The sequence below is a fragment of the Malurus melanocephalus genome, unplaced genomic scaffold, assembly GCF_030028575.1.
Source record: "Malurus melanocephalus ecotype Western Australia unplaced genomic scaffold, MMel_1.1 scaffold_310, whole genome shotgun sequence".
Lineage (NCBI taxonomy): Eukaryota > Metazoa > Chordata > Aves > Passeriformes > Maluridae > Malurus > Malurus melanocephalus.
The window spans coordinates 781,997-800,534 of record NW_026623542.1 but is presented as its reverse complement, the minus strand read 5'-3'; the positions used below and the strand labels follow the sequence as shown (position 1 = coordinate 800,534).

Below are 18,538 nucleotides of genomic sequence, written 5' to 3'. Positions count from 1 at the left end.
CTGCTCCAGCCCAGGCTCCTTTCTCCACACGTCCTGCCAGGACCTGCTCCAGCCCATGCTCCTCTCTCCACATGTCCTGCCAGGACCCTGCTCCATCGTTGGCTCCTCCATGGGGTGCAGATGGATCTCTGCTTCCCTGTAGCCCCCCCGCTACTAAAACTGCCACACAGACCCAATACAGAGGGGAAACCTGGGATGTAAACAAGGGACAATATGCAAGGATGGGGTGAGAAGGGCTGCTGATTGTCCAGGGTTTTTAAACTCAGCATTCAAGGAGAGCGCTGGGCTGGAACCCAACAGGCAAACCCCTGCAGTGTTCCACAGCAGATCCCATAGCCACTTCTGGATTGACAGCACTGGGATTTTTGGTGAGTGTCTCCATTGAAGYAAAAAACTGCCCCTGCCCTCGCAGGCCACCCTCAGAGGACATTTCCCATCACATCCTACCTTGCCATTGCCCTGGATCCACGGATATGGCACGGGCCAAGCCCATGCTCTGAGGTCTGGGAACCGAGTGTCCGGGATGTTTGTGTCGCTGGCTGCAACCTTTGCTATCTTCAAGGAACTTTTGGGAGGAGGGGAAAGATCTTCAGCTCGGCAAGGCAGCACCAGAAGTGATTAGTCTTTGTAATTATTAACTCCCGAGGCTTGGCTGGCAGCAACAGAGGGTCCTTGGATTAGAAAGGTAGAAGTGCTTCYAGGAGCCAAGAAAAGCAGGAAGGATGAGAACTGATAGTGCTGACAGGAAGCTTTGAGAGGGGTTGTGCTGGAGATGCTGAATCCCAGCCACATGCAGAAGTGACTTGTCACAAAGGGAGAGGGGCRTGTGCTCCCCTCTTCTTCCCAGAAGAGAAGAAGGAAAGGAAAGGGGAAATAAAAGGACAAGGAAAGGAAATGGAAATGACAAAGAAAGGAAATGACGAGAAAGAAAAGGGGAAAGGAAWAGGGAAAGGAGGGAGGAGAAGAGAGGAGAAAGGAAAAAGACAAAAGAAAGCCAGACGGAATCTGGGAAGGGAAGGAAGAACAGGGATTATCTCTGAGCTTGGAAAGAAGGATCTGACCTGCTGACACCCCTTACCCAGCAAACTCAAACYGGATGTTATTGCCATGGAAAGGAGRATGAAAACAAATGGTCTRAMACTCCAGRCTCCCTCCACCCCCTCCTGGCTGTGCCACATGTTTGCTCAGCTGGCTGCAAGGCTCCTCTGGGATCTCTGGCTCTAGGATCTCTGATTTCCAGCAGCAGCACGTTTGATCCTCCCTTTGGCACCTAATCCTCACCACGATTCCTAAGGGAGACCTTGCTAAGGACCCTTCCCTCATTTTCATGCTGACACTTGAATCAGAGGAAAAGGAAGATTTTKGTCAGCATCCAAGCCCCTAAAAATAAAATGCAGAGGATCAGATGGAGATTAAGAGCTTGGCACAGGACAGGCACCCTCAGCTCCCAGGACAATCCAGGATGGCACAGAATAAGTGAGGAATTCTGTAGCATTAGGGGAACAAGCCTGAGGGTCCTCAGAGAGCACTGCAGGGTCCTCTTCAAACATTCCTGGCTTAGCTCAAACCTCTGAGTCAATCCTGTCCCTGAAAAACAGCATATCYCCAGACAGTTCCCACTTTATTTTTTTAACATTACGTCAGATTCCAGGGAAKAAAGTAATTTTGAGAGACACCCCTGATGCCAGCTGCCTCTGTGTCTATCCCAGCGCTGAAACTGGAGAAGGGAAAGGGATTTCATCAAGCTTTGGGACCCACTGCCCCTAAAAACACTGTTCTCTGGGAGACAGCAGGGAGGGCATTGTGCCTTTCCCAGCCAGCTAAGTCAGCACTGAGAGTGGCCCTTTGGCATTSCCAAAACAGGGATTCATCTCCCAGCACAGCAATTGAACCTCTGCATCTTCAACATGGAGAGAACAAGGATGATTCCAGGGCTGGGAGGCTGAGCATGGATGTCAGCATGTCCTGCTTCCGAGCAAGGCAGCCTTTCAGACCATCCTCTCCCTCAGGGGGATGTGGAAAGGGATCCAAGCTGCCACGCTGGGAGCCCCTCAGTTATTTAATATTAAATTCCACACATATTTCCTGCTGTCCCAAGGGCAACTGTGGAGCACACGAGCTGCCAGCAGAGCTGCTCTCGGAGGAGGGCAGCAGAGGTCCCCAGATGCCAGCACATCCCTCCACAAACAGCAGCACACTCAGGGGGTTGTTCCATGCCCCCAGAAACACCCAAACCGCTCCCAACAGCTCCAGMAAATGTCTCAAATGAAGCATTTTTGTCACCCTGTCGTGAGTGGGAGGGTTCAGGCACTGAAACACTCAACATCTGTCCACCTGATACTTCCCTGGACGTGGACAACATTCCCTTCAGAGAGGGTCTCCCTGCTCTCATCCCCCTTCCATAGAGCACTGAATTCTACTTTTTAAATATGATCTCCCCACCCCTGACAGCGATTCCCAGGACTGCACCAGCAATCCCACATCAGACAGATGCCAGGCAGCACCTGCCCCAGAGGAGCAGTGAAAYGAGCCCCTCTCTTTGTCTAGGATCMGCCACAGGAAGGAGAAAACTACAGCTGGGACAAATCGATCCCAACTGTAGATGTGAAATAAGTGTCAAAGACAAAAGCACAAGAGAAAGTTGGTTATTACAGGATCTCCAGCTGCTCTTACCTGCAAGGAGCAGACCTCTRCTCCCTCTCCACAGTGTCCAACAGCTGCCTAAATGATGGAAAACCAGTAAGAAAATGATGGAAGGTCAGTAAGAAAAGATTTTGATTCAGAGCCTCATGGAAGGGGAACGTCCTAAACACTTGACAGCAGGTGATGGAAGAGAAGGATGCTCACAATTGAGAGGGATGGTTTGGGAGCAGAAAAGGGACTGAGGCAGAGGGAAGAAGTTCTCTGGCTTGGTGGGAGTTTGAGGGCAAGGCAAGGACCAATGTTTCCCAAAATGACATTCAAGGAAGAACAGTGACAGCTCCCAAGCACTGCTGGAGAGGCAAGAGGAAAAAAAAGTGAGCACGTGGGAAAAATCTTGGAGAGCCAATGTCAGACTGGAAATCGCCAGCATCCAAAGCACAGCTGGAAGAGGTGGCAAACTCATCCAGGGACAGTGAGGGAGGACAGGGAAACATCCTGTGAGAGACCAGGCATTTCACTGACCTAGGGACGAGAGGGCAGCCCCCGAGCGCGCCGCGTTTCACAGCCTCGGTGGAAAATTCCAGCTCTGYGTAATCTCCTGGGGTTCCTGTAAGACTGTGGCACGGAGAGAGGGACCAAACAGGAAAGAATTAGAGGAAAAATGCCTCTCTTCTGGCAGCCACCATGGCTGTGCCAGGAGTTAGCAGCAGCGGAGCAGCCAGCCCTGCCTCCCCCTCCTCCGGCCGCCTCTATAAACACGCAGGGCTTACTCAGAAGATTAGGAGGGAACGGGGCAAAAGACAACAGAGTCTCTTTTGTAATGAGCAGGGATTACGGCATCAAGTGACCGGCTGCAGCTCCCAAGTGGGTCTCAGGCTCTTAGCACACCGTGTGGGGCAGGCCCAATCCCCCCATGAGCCAAGGGGGCACGAGGTGGCCCGGGCCACAAAGGACCCAGCGGGGACACGTGCGGGACCAAAGCTCGCCAGCCTCCAGCGCGGCTCAGGAGCCCATGACTGTGAGTATCTGGTCCTCCTGATAGCAGCAGGGGATCACTCTCTCCTCCAGAGATCCCTCTTCSTGCCTGTCCGTGAGCTCCTCTTCCTCCATCCCTCTGTCTGCTCGCTGTCCGTCTCTGCGATGCCTGCTCGTGTCTGTTTGTGGAGTGTCATGCACCTGATGTCCCCAAATCTCGCTTGCTGTGGGCTCCCACAATTGAATTCCAGGTCAGTTGACTTGCAGGTGTGCTGGTTAGTCCAGAGGGATGAGCAGGGGGATGCAGGCAGCAGCTCCCTGGGTGGTGGGCTCTTCCTGCCCATCCTGACTCCGGTGTGCCAGTCCCACCCCAAATGGACCTCAGCCCCAAATGGAACGTGCCAGCTGCCCAGTGACATCCCAGAGCAGCCCAGCAGAGGCTGGCAGGTGGGCAGGAAGGTGCCTTAACCATTCAGGACTGGAGGGAAAAGCATTGGGAGAAGCCCCCGTATCCCACACGGGAGCAGAACAGAGTAGAGGTGGGCGACATCCATTATTTACATGGACAAGAGCTGGAGTTTGCCTTCTTTGGTAAAAAAGTGAATCTGTATTTGAATTACGCAACGAAGAATCTCCMTGAGTGCTTCTGAGCCCCAAAGCTCAGAGAAAAGAGGCAGCTTTATGTAAGAGGCCCCAAAAATGTATGGGGTTTTTTTGGGCATGCATTTCTCTTCTGGACAGCTYGTGTGCAGCTTCTGGGGCAGTTAAAACCCACTCTTCCAAGTCCTGTRCCCAGAAATCAGAGGAGAGGATTTAGTGAAATGGGCATTTGTGCAGCTGGGGACAGGGACAGCTCTGCTCCTCTGTATCACCCTCAAGGGGGGACTCAGGGACCTGAGTTGTGASAGGGAAACCCAAAGGAGGAGCAGCACCAAAAAGCCAAACCCAGGACAAAGATGCTGCTTGGTTGAAATAGCCAAAAATCCAGATTTTGCTGGTGTCCTTCACAGCAGCAGCTCACTGGGACCTGAACTGTCCCCACCTCAGTGTGAGTCTTTCCCAGAGGTGTTTAAATGAGGAACATTTGGGAAAATTGCCCAAATTTACCTGCCTKCAGCTGCTGCAGGGTGTGAGCTGTCCCTTGAAGTGCTTCTCCATCCCCATCGTTCAGGGAAGAGCCCCACAATCATTAACATKATTACTCTGGTAAATAGCAGTGCCTGGTGACATGTTAGGATTTAGAAATACCAATAGTTTCACGCTGGATAATTATTTCTAACCCAAGGAATCATTCACCAATCTGCGTGGCCTGGGTAACCCGGGTGTCTTCTTKTTTGTTGGGTTGTTTTTTTTAATGAATTCAGGTTTGTACAAATATAGCTATGATTACTAATTGATTATAAAGAATTATTTATGCAAGTTAGACTAGATGTGAAGTGGGGATGCTGCATGCCTGGGGAGCATTTCAGGAGCCTGAATGCCTTTTTTTCATCCACTGTGATTTATTGTGCAACATATGGTTGACGGAGAGGGGAGGTGGAGCTGCTGGAATTTGGGCCCTGTGAGCCTGGCCAAACTCCATCCCGCAGATTTCCAGCAGGGAAGGCTGCTCTGCCTGCAGGATTAGGACTGGCAGAGTCCATCCCTGTTGGGATGCCTTCATCTGGATCAGTCCCAAGAAATCTTTCYGGGTTTTTTTCCTTGCCTTTGGGTTGGTTTGTTTGTTTTTTGTTTGGATTTTTTTTTCCCAGCAGTATTCCTGGAAGATGCTTCCCAGCAAGTAGGTTTACAGAAACATATTTGGAACAAAAACTGTATTAAGAAAATCACTGGGATATGACCCCAATGACCCCAAAGTGCCTTTTTTTTTTTTTAGGCCAACCATGTCACATATGTCTGAATTGCCAAGGAAACACACTGGCAATCACTTGGAGTTTGTGACCCGAGATTAATCTTACACAAATGTTCTGTGGAAGGGGATGAAGAGGGCTCTGTCCTCTCCAACCAACCAGCCCCACTTGAATACTGACAATCCAACATTAAAAACAGAGGGATCCACCAGAAAATACATCCTTGTCACTGTAACCAGCTCTGGTGCAGCTTGAGGACAGGGAAAAGATTTGAAACTCATTAAATTAATTGCCTGCCATCCATTTCCTCCTGGTTCTCGGTGCCACTGCCTTCATCCTACCTGTCTTTTGATCTCAGTTCATTCTGTTTGCTCCTTCCTTTCCATCTTGCTTGGTGGGACACTTGGGATGTCTCTGTGTCCTTGTCCTGCTCAAGCTCCAAGCCCTGCTTGTCGTGTGCCYCCCAGGAGCTGCGATGACAGTGACCTACACCAACCGTGTGGCTGACGCCCGCCTGGGCACCTTCTCCCAGCTCCTGCTCCARTGGAAAGGCAGCATCTACAAACTGCTCTACTCTGAGTTCCTGATCTTCATCTCGCTCTACTTCACCATCAGCCTTGTCTACAGGTGAGCACCTGCACAGCCACAGCCTTGAGCAGGACAAGGGACAAACACGGGACTGGGGCAGGGATCCTGTTGGACAGGCTCTGTTCACAGGAGGGAGAAGGGAGAGAGAGCAGGGAGAGRGAGAACTGCTTCTGTTTGTCCCTTTTAGGCTGATCCTGAGCGAGAGCCAAAGGCTGATGTTTGAGAAGCTGGCACTGTACTGCAACAGCTACGCCGAGCTAATCCCTGTGTCCTTCGTGCTGGGTAAGGAGCTGCCTGGAATCCAGCAGGGAGGGGAATGGGACAGCGTTTCTTCTCCCTGGTTTGGTAGAGCTCTGCAGGCAGGCAGGATTCCCTGAGCTGATCCCTCCCTCTGCCTTTGTAAAACTCCTCAGATGGATTATTTCATATCACAGCTGTGTGTGTCCCCCAGCACATGGCTGGCACTGCATGCTCTGGGTTCTGCCAGGAGGGCAGGCTCCAAATGGCATCAAATACACCCAAGAAACTTGTGGCTGCCTCATTTCTGGAAGTTTTCAAGGCTGGGCTGGATGGAGCTCTCAGCAGCCTGGGCTAGTGGAAGGCATCCCTTTCCACAGCAGGGGGTTGGAATGAGACGATCTTTAAGATCCTTTCCAACATAATCTATTCTGTGATTCTATGAAGCAAAATATGAAATCCAGAGTCCTTTTAGCATGGAGGACTGAACTGTATGAGGAGAAACATCCCTGAGTAGGAGAAGAGAAAGAAGCAGTTTTTAGCAGTTTTTGGATGCCTGACTCTCTCAGCTCCCCTCCAGGTTTCTACGTGGCGCTGGTGGTGTCCCGCTGGTGGGCTCAGTACGAGAGCATCCCGTGGCCAGACCGGATCATGAACCTGGTGTCCTGCAACGTGGATGGTGAGGATGAGTACGGGAGGCTCCTGCGCCGCACCCTGATGCGCTACAGCAACCTGGTCAGTGTGCTGATCCTGCGCTCTGTCAGCACCGCCGTCTACAAGCGCTTCCCCAGCATGGAGCACGTGGTGAGGGCAGGTCAGTCCCGCTCCTCTTGGGGCATGGAGCCTTGGGAAAGGCTCTCTGCAAGTGGGGTRGTGCTGCTCCCTCAGGGTGGGTGGGAATTTGAGCCCCAGGTGTCTGAGCTGAGCTGCTGGGCTCCCTGAATCCTCTTGGAGATGCTCCTCAAGGTGCAGCATTTCCCAGTCTGGGTTCAGCCCGATGTTCAGCCCACATCTTCTGGGCTCCCTTGGCAATATCTCCATGTGACACTGTTGTCCTAAAAAAAATGGCACTTCAGGGACACAAATGATCCCATTCTCAACAAGTGTCTATGGACAGCCCAGCAGTGTTTTATCTCCCTGCTGGCTCTGATCTGATCTGCTGCAGACATCCAAAGTGAAATCCCATTATCCCACCTTTGTGACTCAATGTTTTAACAAGGAGATTTTCCCTTTGCATGTCTCCCAAAGCTCTGAATCTTTCCCGTGATTTTTTAGGGTGAGCCGAGGCACCCACCCGAGTATTCAGATGTTTTCATTCAGCTCCTCCTGCCCTCTTTGTCCATCCTTCTCCCATCAGTCATCCCTCTTTCCCACCCAGGCCTCATGACACCAGAAGAGCACAAGAAGTTTGAGAGCTTGAATTCCCCCCACAACAAGTTCTGGATTCCGTGTGTGTGGTTCTCCAACCTGGCTGTGAAGGCAAGGAATGACGGGAGGATCCGGGACAGCGTGCTGCTCCAAGGCATCCTGAATGTGAGTGACAGAGGGGACAGGAAACTCTTTGAGATCCTGGGGAATGGGAGACACCATCACACAGGTCCTGGACACACTTCAGGGCAGCCAATACCAGTGGAGGTCTCTGGGATCCAGAAGGAAAGCCACAAGGAAGCATGGATCTGGAAGAGACTAGGAGAGGTCAAAAACATCCTCAGCAACTGAGRTTCTGTAGAAAACTTTGCTATTAAAAACTGTTAGATAGTTTTGKGCAACAGGCCATGCTCCACAGGCAAGACCTGGCAACAATCCCTGCCCAGCTGCACAGAAAAAGGCTCTGGAGCAGCTCATCCTTCTTGGTATTCATGTGCAGAGAAAATCACGTGCTTTCTGTTGCCTGGAGCAAGATTCATCTGCCCAGAGAGAGAGAGAGAGATCTCCCTCTGGGGTATTTATCTATAGACAGGAGAGAGAAATGGCTGCTCCTGAGGGCATTCTTTGCCTCACCTGTTGGCTGCTCGTTTTGTGAGGGGCAACTCTGCTGTGCAGTGAGCTAAAAWGGGATCTTGGGCTCAGGGGGAGACAGCAGGGAGTTCCTCCAAGGCTGAGACTGAGCCCCCTTTCCAGAGGAGGCATCAGCAGCAGGGAAAGGGCTGGAGCAGTGAAGGACAGCGGTGCCAGAGAGGAATGCATGCCCAGCAAGGAAGTGGGAAGTTAATCCTGACAGACCATTGCTTCTCCCCACTGCAGGAGCTCAACACCCTGCGCAGCCAGTGCGGGAAACTCTACGGATACGACTGGATCAGCATCCCCCTGGTCTACACCCAGGTGAGAAGGGAATCCCCACACCCATTGCTCCACCACTGCCTGGRCACAGCCCCATTTAYACCCACRCCTGCAGCCCTGCAATGRTTTGGCTTCGAAARGGCCTTTAAAGAYCATCCAGTCCCACCCCTGCCCTGGGCAGGGACACCTTCCACTRTCCCAGGCTGCTCCAAGCCCTGTCCAGCCTGGYCTTRGACACTTCCAGGRATGGAGCTGCCACAGTTTCTCTGGAAAATCYATGCCAGGGCCTCACACCCTCTTAGTAAAGAATTCCTTCCTCATATCTAATCTAAACCTGCTTTCTATCAGTTTAAAACCATTGTTCCTTGTGCCTRTGTAAAAAGTCCCTCTCYCTCCTTTCCATAAGCTCTCTTAAGGAATTGGAGGGCCACAGCCTCCCCAAAACCTTCCCATCTCCAGGCTGAACAACCCCAGTTCTCTCAGCCTGTCTTTGCAGRAGTRCTSCATACCTGACCCACCCATGGAAAATGCAGGATACTCTTGAATCCCTCCCTCCCACCTGCACACACCATCTCCCTTCCATGGGTAGCTCAGCCCAGCCTCCTTTCCCTAACTCAGACACATCCACCTCTCCAGAAACAACCTCTGTCCAGGGGCAACAAATCCACCCAGATCCATGGAAAACAYGGAACACACAGACCCATTCCCTGCAGGGATCACATCCCAGGCAAGATCCCAGGAAGGCTGTGCCAGGCAGGTACTCAGCTGTTCAACAGCCCAGGCAGACACTTTGGCACCACCTTGCTCCTTTGTCTCCTGCAATCCAGCTGCTCAGATAACTTGGATGCCCTTCACCATGAAACAGGAGCTGCTGCTCCTCCAGCAGCACTGGAGGTTAACAGGGAACACCTTAGGAAAGCCTATKCCTGTTTTGAACCCCTTTGTATCAAGGATCATGTGAGAGTCTTGGTTAGTTTTWACTTGAAAAGGGGAAGTTTCCAGTCCTGTGGTGACAGGGAAAAGCACAAAGCTCAGCATAGCCTGAAATCRGGGTAGGCAAATATTAAAAAAAGCTCAGCATGAGGAGCAGAAAGGAAGGAATAGCAATGCCAGGGCTTCCTTCCCGGACTTGGAAGCAGCCTGTCAGCATGGACTGAGCCACGAGACAGCTTCCAGCCCATCCAGGATGTCTCGTGCTCGCTGCTGCCACTGGCCTGTGACACCTGCACAGATGTCAYTCCAGGGACAGCATGGAATGGCACACAGCCATAAAAGCTGAAGGGAAAAGGCAATATCTGAAGCTTTCTGCAGGGAAATGCATCCTCCTGCAATAAGTGTGTCASAACTGAATCCAAGGCTTTCCAGAGGCTACAGAGCCTGGCTTGTGTGGGGTGGAGATGCTGGGAACTCACGCTGCCCTGATGTGTCCCTTGGCATCCTTCCCAGGTGGTGACCGTGGCTGTTTACAGCTTCTTCCTGGCCTGTCTGATCGGGAGGCAATTCCTGGATCCAGAGAAAGCATATCCTGGACACGAGCTGGATCTCTTTGTGCCCGTTTTTACATTTCTGCAATTCTTCTTCTATGCTGGCTGGTTAAAGGTAAGTCCAAGRAAACATGGCTGGAGCTGGAATCCAGCCCAGCCAAGGGTTTTTCCCAGTGTGAGCTCAGCAGGAACCCAGCTGTATTCTCTGATCTGTGGGCAACAAYGGGAAGCCAAGAGGGGCYGAGGGAWRTGCCAGGACTTTCTTATTTTCCAARTGTCTCATTCTRGACATGAGCTTCACCTTTCCTAAGCTTTGGTCTGGTTGGTTTGGGGAAAAGAGGCTGGAGTTGCAGTAGGGCTGTGTGAGCAGGGAGGAATTATGAATTCAATTGTCTCCCAGCCCCTGGGGTGCCTYCACTTTTAACCCACCCCCTTTTGGGAGGAAAAAYATGGCTTGGAATTCAAGGGACATCRTRCCTAACTTCTYCCTGCAGGGAAAGGGGCMGGGGTGACARTGGTGACCTTTGCTGTGTGCTCTCCACATGCAGGTGGCTGAGCAACTCATCAACCCCTTTGGGGAGGATGATGATGACTTTGAAGCCAACTGGCTGATCGACAGGAACCTGCAGGTAAAGAGGAGGGAGATCCTCCATGTGAACCCCACCTGGGAGGAACACAGAGGCAGGACAGTGACCCAATTCTCCTGTGACACCTCTGCCCCCACCTCCCTACCTGCGATGGGAGAGATCCCCCCAATCCACACCAGGGAATTTGGGGCTTTTGGCATGTACACAGGGGCCAACTGCAGCTTCAGTCCATGCTCTGCCATATGGATCTAGGCTGCTCATTTCAGGCCTCACCTGCTTTTGAATGAAATAATTCCTGCTTCTCCTTGGCTTTCCTACCCTGTGTCCATCTAAAACTGCCGCCTCCACTTTCTGCCATTGAATAACTCTGCACCCCCAGCCCTTCTATCCCACTCAGCCTGTTGCTTTCCTGTCTCCTTCAGCATYATTTTCATTCCAATTAATCAAATCTGTGTATGAGAACCCGAGTGACAGGAAACCACAGCAACCCCAGCCACTTGCCCAGCTTCCCTGCTGCACTGCTTCCACCAGCCTTGCATTCTGACACACAAGAGGCTTCTGACCCCGTGTGACATTCCTGTGTGACATTCCTGCTGTCCCCCGCAGGTCTCCCTGATGGCAGTGGATGAGATGCACCAGGATTTACCCATCCTGGAGAAGGATCTGTACTGGAACGAGCCTGATCCCCAGCCTCCCTACACCGCAGCCACCGCCGAGTACAAGCGCCCGTCCTTCCTGGGCTCCACTTTTGACATCAGGTGGGTGCAGGGACATGGGTGTGACAACACCTGGATCAGGTCTTGTGCGGGATATAATACATGAAGAGCTTTTAGGCTCATCCACAACAGCCAGCATCCTCCATGGAAAAGGATAACTCTGTCCTCTTCTCCCCATTCACTTGTGTAATGAGCATCCATCTGGGGAGGCTAATATCTAATGATAATACAGGGAGAGATTTGCCACTGGCAGCAGCATTCCCAGTTCTGCCAGTGGCATTCCCAGTGCTCCAGTGGCATTCCCAGTGCTGCCTGCAGCATTCCCAGTGCTGCCAGCCTCTCCAGATCCCCCCCTCCCTCAGTGGCTGCATAACAGCCCGCTTTGCCTTTTCCAGCATGCAGAAGGAAGAGATGGAGTTCCAGCCCCTGGAGCAGATTAAAGAGAACGAGGAGGCCAACCACTCCACTCCCTTGCTGGGACACCTGAGCCGCCTCCTGGGTGTCCAGTCCCCGAACTTCTCCAGGTCCTCTTCCCGGATGAACCTGCTGCGCCGGCGAGGAGATCCGGCATCGCCCTTCTCCCATTACACCTACCACGACATGGGCAAGGCCGGGAGCCCTTGYGGCATCAATCAGCCAAGGGGAGACTCCCAGGAGCAGTGGGACAGCGAAGAGGGAAAACTGAGGGAGTTTGATGCCTTCATGTCCACCCCCTTTTATGAGAGGCCTGGTTTCTACAGCGCTCCCCAGACGCCCATCAGCTCCATCCCCATGATTTTCCCCTCCCGACGCCMAGGGCGCAAGAAGCCGCCGGCGCTCTCCAGCATCGCCGCGTGCTCCACTTCCCTTCGGGATGTCATCGTCAACGCCTCCCCTTCCAGGGCCAGCGATGTGGACAAGAGCCAGAGCTCCCTGGGCTCTGCTGCAAAGGAAACCTTTGTTTGGCCCACAGAGAGGAGCAAAGGTCCCGACTCCATGGCTGTGACAGTAGAAGAAGGAAAGRGCGGCTCCAGGGAAGCTGCCACCACGGGAAGCCCGGGAGCACGGTCCACAGCATCCAACAGCCCAAAATTCCCCTTCCTGGCAGAGTCCCCYGAGCATGAGAAGCAAGGCAGCTTCAAGAGCCTGAAGAGTTCCAGAGCCTCTCGCCCACCTTGGCTAAACCTGGAGAGCACRGCCTCGGCCACTCCCAATTCGGAGCATTCCAGTGCCTTTCACACTCCCAGTAACAAAACCCCCGGAGGCAGCACCTCCCTCTGCTTCTCCTTCACTCCTGTCACGTCTCCAGTGCTGGAGAGGTCCCACAAGGGCAACCTGGGCCCTGAGGCTCGCAGCCTGAGTTTGGAAGATGCAGCCAGCACTCCAGACCAGCATCCAGAGGTTTCCAGGAACACGAGAGACACTGGGAATGGAAGCACTAACACCCCAGCTCCAAAAGAGCCCAGGAGAGCGGAGAGTCCATCCCCCAATGATTCTGGCATCTCGCTAGCTGAGGGTGACTACGTGGGGCTGATGGAGGTGATCCTGGAGGCCAGTGAAAGCCCAGGGGAGGAGCAGGTGGATCAGTACAGCTAAAGGACAGCCCATGGATCCATGGGATATGTGCCTTATCCTCACTCCTGGCACTCACCCAAACAGAAGTGCTGGACACGCAGCTGGAGCCCGGCCTGGGCTAAAACCAGCACTAAGGACACACTGCTCCTGGCCTCACCTACAGTAGCAGGCACAACTCATGTTGCAACAAGAACAGAAGCACTAAAAACCCCCATTTTTAGCAAATGAGCAAAACTTTTGAGTCCTAAGGATTACAGGCACCAGCCTGACCAGGCAGGCGTAGCCCCGAACAGGAGCACGGTTAATGTGGATACTTCCCTCCTCCTCACAGCAAGAATGAGAACTTGAGCTTCCAAGTCTCAGGCAGGACTTGCATTCCTAGCAAGATATTCCAGGGAAAGTAAGGGACTGAAGCAAGTCACATCATGTGTGATGCAGACCCACAGTGCTTTTTCCAAGCCTGTCTGGCTGATAATTTCCAGTACTGGGAAAGTACTGGAATAAGGCAGGGTAAGGGCCCACCAACCAGCACAGGCAGCTGCAGCATCTGCCCAGCACATTGCTTCCTCTGAAGTTCCACATCCCCCCTGCCAAGGATCTGACAGTGCTCAGAGAAAGCTGGATGGCAGCAGTCACCACTCAGCTGACTTYTACTGCCTACCGTCAGAAAATAAARGCGAGGCTCAAGCTCAAGACTTTGGTTTCATTTCCTCATTTTAGTTCCCTGCAAGGAATTTCTAAAGAAATCACTGAGGTTTTTCTACTTCTGCCTTCAGCAGCAGCTGCAAATCCCCCATGTCACACGGCAAATTGACCTCCCACTGCTTTCACTACAGCTGCCTGCTCTCCCTCCAAACTAAACAGGAAAAGCCAGCTTGAACCAAGTCACTTTATTGGCTGGAGGGCAGTACATAAAACACAAACAGAAAGGGGGGATATTTGGTACAGAGTATGGAACTGTTTATCTAGGTAGCTGAAGCTGCATGCATGGCTGGACAGTAAGTAGGAGTCCCACTGAAACCCACAGCATGGCTCTTGGCAAGGCTTCAGCTGTTATTGTCACAGTCCCCRAGGGTGTGCTTGTCAAAGAGATACTCTGCCATGCCGTATTTGGGGGCCCCCATCTTCCGCAGGTTGGTCACATGGTCACCCAGCTCCTTGATGGCTTTCACCTGCTCATCCAGGTAATGGGTCTCGATGAAATCACACAACTGAAAGAAAAGGAGGCCAGAGGTTTAGGTTCAGGCTTGAAATCCTACCAAGGCTCTCCAGGGAAAGGAGAGGAAGCAGCCTCTTGCTTTGTTTCAAAACAAGATCAAAGTGAGCCAGGCTTACACARGCTCACTTGCTCCAGAGCCCTGCAGAGCCAAGCAGCTCGGGAAGCCTCTCCTCTTCCTCACTGCAGGAAGCTCCTAYTAGATTTAGACTCCCCCACTGCACAGTAAACTCACAGCAGTGAGGATTTACACCTCTGGTTTTGTTTTCTCAAGTCCCTCTAACTGAGGCAGGACACTCCCAAGAGTGCYTGGATTCTCACAAGTCTTAATCCCTTCCTGGTATTAAGCAACCTCTAACCAGCCTTGTCAAAAACTTCCATCTGTGAACAATTCCATGTTTTCAGACACTGTTCTGAAACATGAGGGCTTTTAATATTCTGAAGCAACTCCCRAATTTTGTGGCAATAAAGCCTTGTGACAAAAAACCTTAAAAAGATGCAACTCAAACGCCCTCAGAAACAGTCTCCATAGAGACTGTTCACAGACACTCTAGAAGGAATAAAGCAGGTCCTCGCCACTTTAAAAATCCTCCTGCAAGGACAGCAATAAGTCCACCAAAGGGCTTTGGAAGGGCTGCATCCCCAGTTCACCCTTTTTTTCAACTTTCACAACATCAGGAACACACACCTCACGCCTAAACCCACACAATTAAGACACATCCTTGGACAGCCACSTTGGTTTTCAGCATCCACTTACGTGTGGGTCGTTCTTTTCGGTTGCCAATTTGTGCAGTTCTAGCAGTGATTGGTTCACGTTTTTCTCCAGGTGCAGGGCACACTCCATGGCAGTCAGGCCATTCTCCCAGTCATCACGGTCTGGCTTCTGGYAGGGGAAAGCACAGGACATTTTTCTGTAAGAACCCACAGACCAGCAGGGTGCAAAGCCTTTAGATCACTCACTCTCAAAGTTTGTTTAGACCAAGTTTAGGCCTTTATGCAAAGTCAAAAATTTGAAGTGCACTCTCAGAACAGAACTGAGTGAACCTTTAAAGTCCCACTTCCTCAAACAGTGCACAAAGCACTTCTGCTATAAATTTAAYGATACTGACGAACCATTTGCCTTCTCGTTCTGCCCTCAACCCACTGCAAACAAACTGGAGCTCAGCACCCTCTCCTTATACATACTTTTTATTAATCCATCAGCACCAATTATCGAATTACTACACATCTCAAATTACTGTGCCTCTACAGTGTCAGCTGCTGCTCCCTCTGGGAGAGAACCCACAGTGAGGGGGTATGCAACCCCTTCCAGTCCCCAAATGCACTACTGACCTTGATGTCCTGCAGGAAGATGCGCCCACCCCTCTGGTTCTGCAGCTTCATCAGTTTCTCAGCATGCTCCCGCTCCTCATGGGACTGATGCAGGAAGTACTTGGCAAAGTTTTTCAGGGCCACATCATCCCGGTCAAAATAATAGGACTGAAAAATAAAGAGTTCACAAGMTCAAAACCCTTGCTTCAGGATGGCTGCAATTCAAGCCCAGGCCAGCATGGCAGTGTGGAACAACTCTCCCCTTACTATCATTGTATTTTTCCAGGTAGGATTAAATTTTAACCTGWATCCCTACCAAGGGCACAGATAAATGGTGTTTGTGTCCTTGACTCAGCTCTGAAGATAGAAAAACAACCACCCTGGCACTCCACAGATATCTGTTCAGAGCGCCATTGAACTGCAGYCTTGAAAAACCTTTTTCAAGGAGAAATCTTCCCTTTGTTTACCCAAGCTTGTTTACAATGAGCACACTGCAAGTCAGGGTCATGACTTGCAACACCAGATAAGYGCAAGCCAAGAACTTTTAGGTACTTTTGCAATAAAGCCCCCTTGCTTCCCTAGGCTTTCCAGGAATTAGACTAAGGAATGCTTTCTATTTTTAGGGGAAAAGAATTAGTATTACATTTAAAATACAAAAGATGAACGGAACTAAAACATGAATTCAACAGTAAGTACGTTTTCAAAAGCCAAACAAACTAACAGAAGTTAGAAGCCACATCACAGCTTGTTTATTCCTTAACAACCATAAGCAGGATTCAATGGAAAGTTCTGTATCAACTGCCAATTATTTACCAACCTATTACAGAATTCTCTGCTCTTAAACCAGCAGCSTGGAGGTTCAAGGCAAGAGACTGATGCTTGTGCACCACTATCACCCRCCAATACAGGGCTCAGAAACAAATTAACATAGAAAAAAAAGCTATAAAATACGTGCCACGACACAGCACAGTGTCACTACGAAGTCTCCATGTCGCTGCTCGCCCAGAACACCAGGATTGCTGCACAGAGGTCAKGGAATAACTAAAACGTGCGCCTCGGGCCAAGGAAGACATGTAAACAGAGGGCCTAAGGAAACCACGGATTGCTACCGATTCCTGAAGGAAAAGCCGTGCCTGGGAGGTGAGCACGCCTGCGGGAAAGGTGCCAAGCTCCTCATTAGGCACCTCCCGCYACCCAGCCCGGCCCCAAGGGCAGAGTCGCCGGCGAGGCGCTGAGTGGAGCTGATAAAGGGGCCGCCAAGGGCAACGGCCACGGGGCCCGCGGAACAGCCGAGATAAAAGAGCCTCACCTACACCCAGGGGACGGCCCAGACGGGCCCGGAGGCTGAGGGGGGAGGAGAAGGTGGAGAAAAAGGAGGAGGAGGAGCTGGGCCCGCAGGCACCGCCCGGCACCCAGGAACCCCCCGCCGGGCCAGGCCCTCGTGAAGCCCCTTTATCCCTCGCAGGACCCTTCCCTCACCCCGTCGCGCCCACTGCCCCGCGGCCCTCACCATGCTCAGGTAGACGTAGGAAGCGTAGAGCTCCAGGTTGATCTGCCGGTTGACGGCGGCCTCGCAGTCCTGGTGGTAGTTCTGGCGCACCTGAGAAGGGGGAGCTGCCATGGCTGGGGTGCTCTGGTGGGTATTACGGTGAATATGCGGAAAGTGGTGATGGGGGGGCGCGGCAGGCCCGAGCGCGGCCGGTTCCGTCCAAGCACTGTTGACGCAGGAACCCGCTTCGCTCCGCCGCCGACGCGCTGTGAGGGGCGCTCGCCCGCCGACGCGCCTTTTATACGGCCGCGCGCCAGGCCACGCCCCCAAGAAAGGGCGGGGCGTCCCGGCGTGCTTCTGCTGGCCCGGCGTGACTCAGCACCCGCCCAGGCCACGCCCACCGCGGGGGCGGGGTCGGCGCGCGCTCCCTTTCCCGCCCCGCGCGCGCYCCATTTCCCGCGCCSCGCGCGCGCCCCATTTCCCGCGCCGCGCGCGCGCCACCCGTGATGGAGCGGCTCGCGTTGGAAAATCCCCCCCAAAAAATCACCGAGTCCGCCCAGCGCTCGGCCAAGCCCATCTCCAAACCGTGTCTCACGTCCTTCATCCCTCCGGGCATTGCCCCGGGCGGTTTGTGCCAATGCCGGACCGCGCTCTCCGTGAGGGGAACAAGTTCCCCCAAATACAAGTTAAATCCAGAAACTGAAGGCCAAATGTTGAAAATGGAGCTTTCTGGTAATGGGATGACTATTTCAGCTGCTTTTAGTGCTGGCCCAGTCACCCAATGTGTGCCATAATTTATTTTCAATAAACATCGGGTTCTTCAGTCATTCAGTTTCGGTTATTAATTTCAAACRAACACTGGAGTATTTTACTTTCTGAAGTTTTAAATCGGGTACAAGTGGCTGGAAACCTCCTGCTTAAACCGAAATCATCCTGTATCACTGAACCCCCARAATCTTGGCTTTTCCCAAGCCTCTGTTCAACACTCGCATTCCCCAAGCCATTGTTCCTGCTGAAATCCACATGAAATACCATTTACTGAGCCTGAAAACTCAGATTAAATCGTTTTTCCTGTATGTACTGACACCCTAAACTCAAAAGGGGTTTTTTTTTTTCCTCCCACCGGTTCTCTGTGCACGTTTTTATCGGGTCTTTGACCCTTCCCGGCACTGTGTCCCACTCGTGACTRCACAAGTGCTGTGTGTGGGTAAAGGGCAGCACCAGAGCACTTTTCCAGACACTCCAAACGCCCTGGAGGGACCAGGGAGCCTTTGTTTCAGGGTTTTCTGCTGCTCCTGTCGGTTAACCATCACAAGTAATTAAGATCTATAAGATAACGTGGGTCATACCTATGCTTCAGCAACCCTGCCAGGTACATTTCAAATCTCCTCCCACATAAATGCTTATGTAAAAAAAAAAAAAAAAAAAAAAACTTGAGTAGGAACATCCAGATAAGGTTTTTTAATACAGAATCAAGGAAAGTCTGCCCTTACCAGCGTAGTGTAACATTGTCATTGCCTGAATTCATTTGCCTTAGGCTAGACAACACAGAGGAGTTTAAGGTGAAGGTGTAATGCCCTCCCCTCCCTATCAAAGGGGCCTGAAATC

At 52.0% G+C, this 18,538-nt stretch overlaps 2 protein-coding genes across 2 annotated transcripts; one reads left to right on the top strand and one right to left on the bottom strand.

The window, feature by feature from the left end:
• Window positions 1-5,941: 5,941 nt before the first annotated feature.
• LOC130580071 (bestrophin-1-like) lies at window positions 5,942-13,589 on the top strand. The gene is made up of 9 exons (XM_057377339.1): window positions 5,942-6,095; window positions 6,244-6,338; window positions 6,874-7,107; window positions 7,672-7,826; window positions 8,538-8,615; window positions 10,020-10,172; window positions 10,606-10,686; window positions 11,251-11,402; window positions 11,756-13,589. The coding sequence occupies exons 1-9, from the start codon at window positions 5,944-5,946 to the stop codon at window positions 12,933-12,935; spliced, it is 2,280 nt and encodes a 759-aa protein (XP_057233322.1). The 5' UTR covers window positions 5,942-5,943; the 3' UTR covers window positions 12,936-13,589.
• A 200-nt stretch (window positions 13,590-13,789) lies between these two features.
• Window positions 13,790-17,209, bottom strand: LOC130580070 (ferritin heavy chain). The gene is made up of 4 exons (XM_057377337.1): window positions 16,952-17,209; window positions 15,463-15,609; window positions 14,888-15,013; window positions 13,790-14,125 (listed from the first exon to the last, which is right to left on the bottom strand). The coding sequence occupies exons 1-4, from the start codon at window positions 17,060-17,062 to the stop codon at window positions 13,961-13,963; spliced, it is 549 nt and encodes a 182-aa protein (XP_057233320.1). The 5' UTR covers window positions 17,063-17,209; the 3' UTR covers window positions 13,790-13,960.
• Between the last annotated feature and the right edge of the window lie 1,329 nt (window positions 17,210-18,538).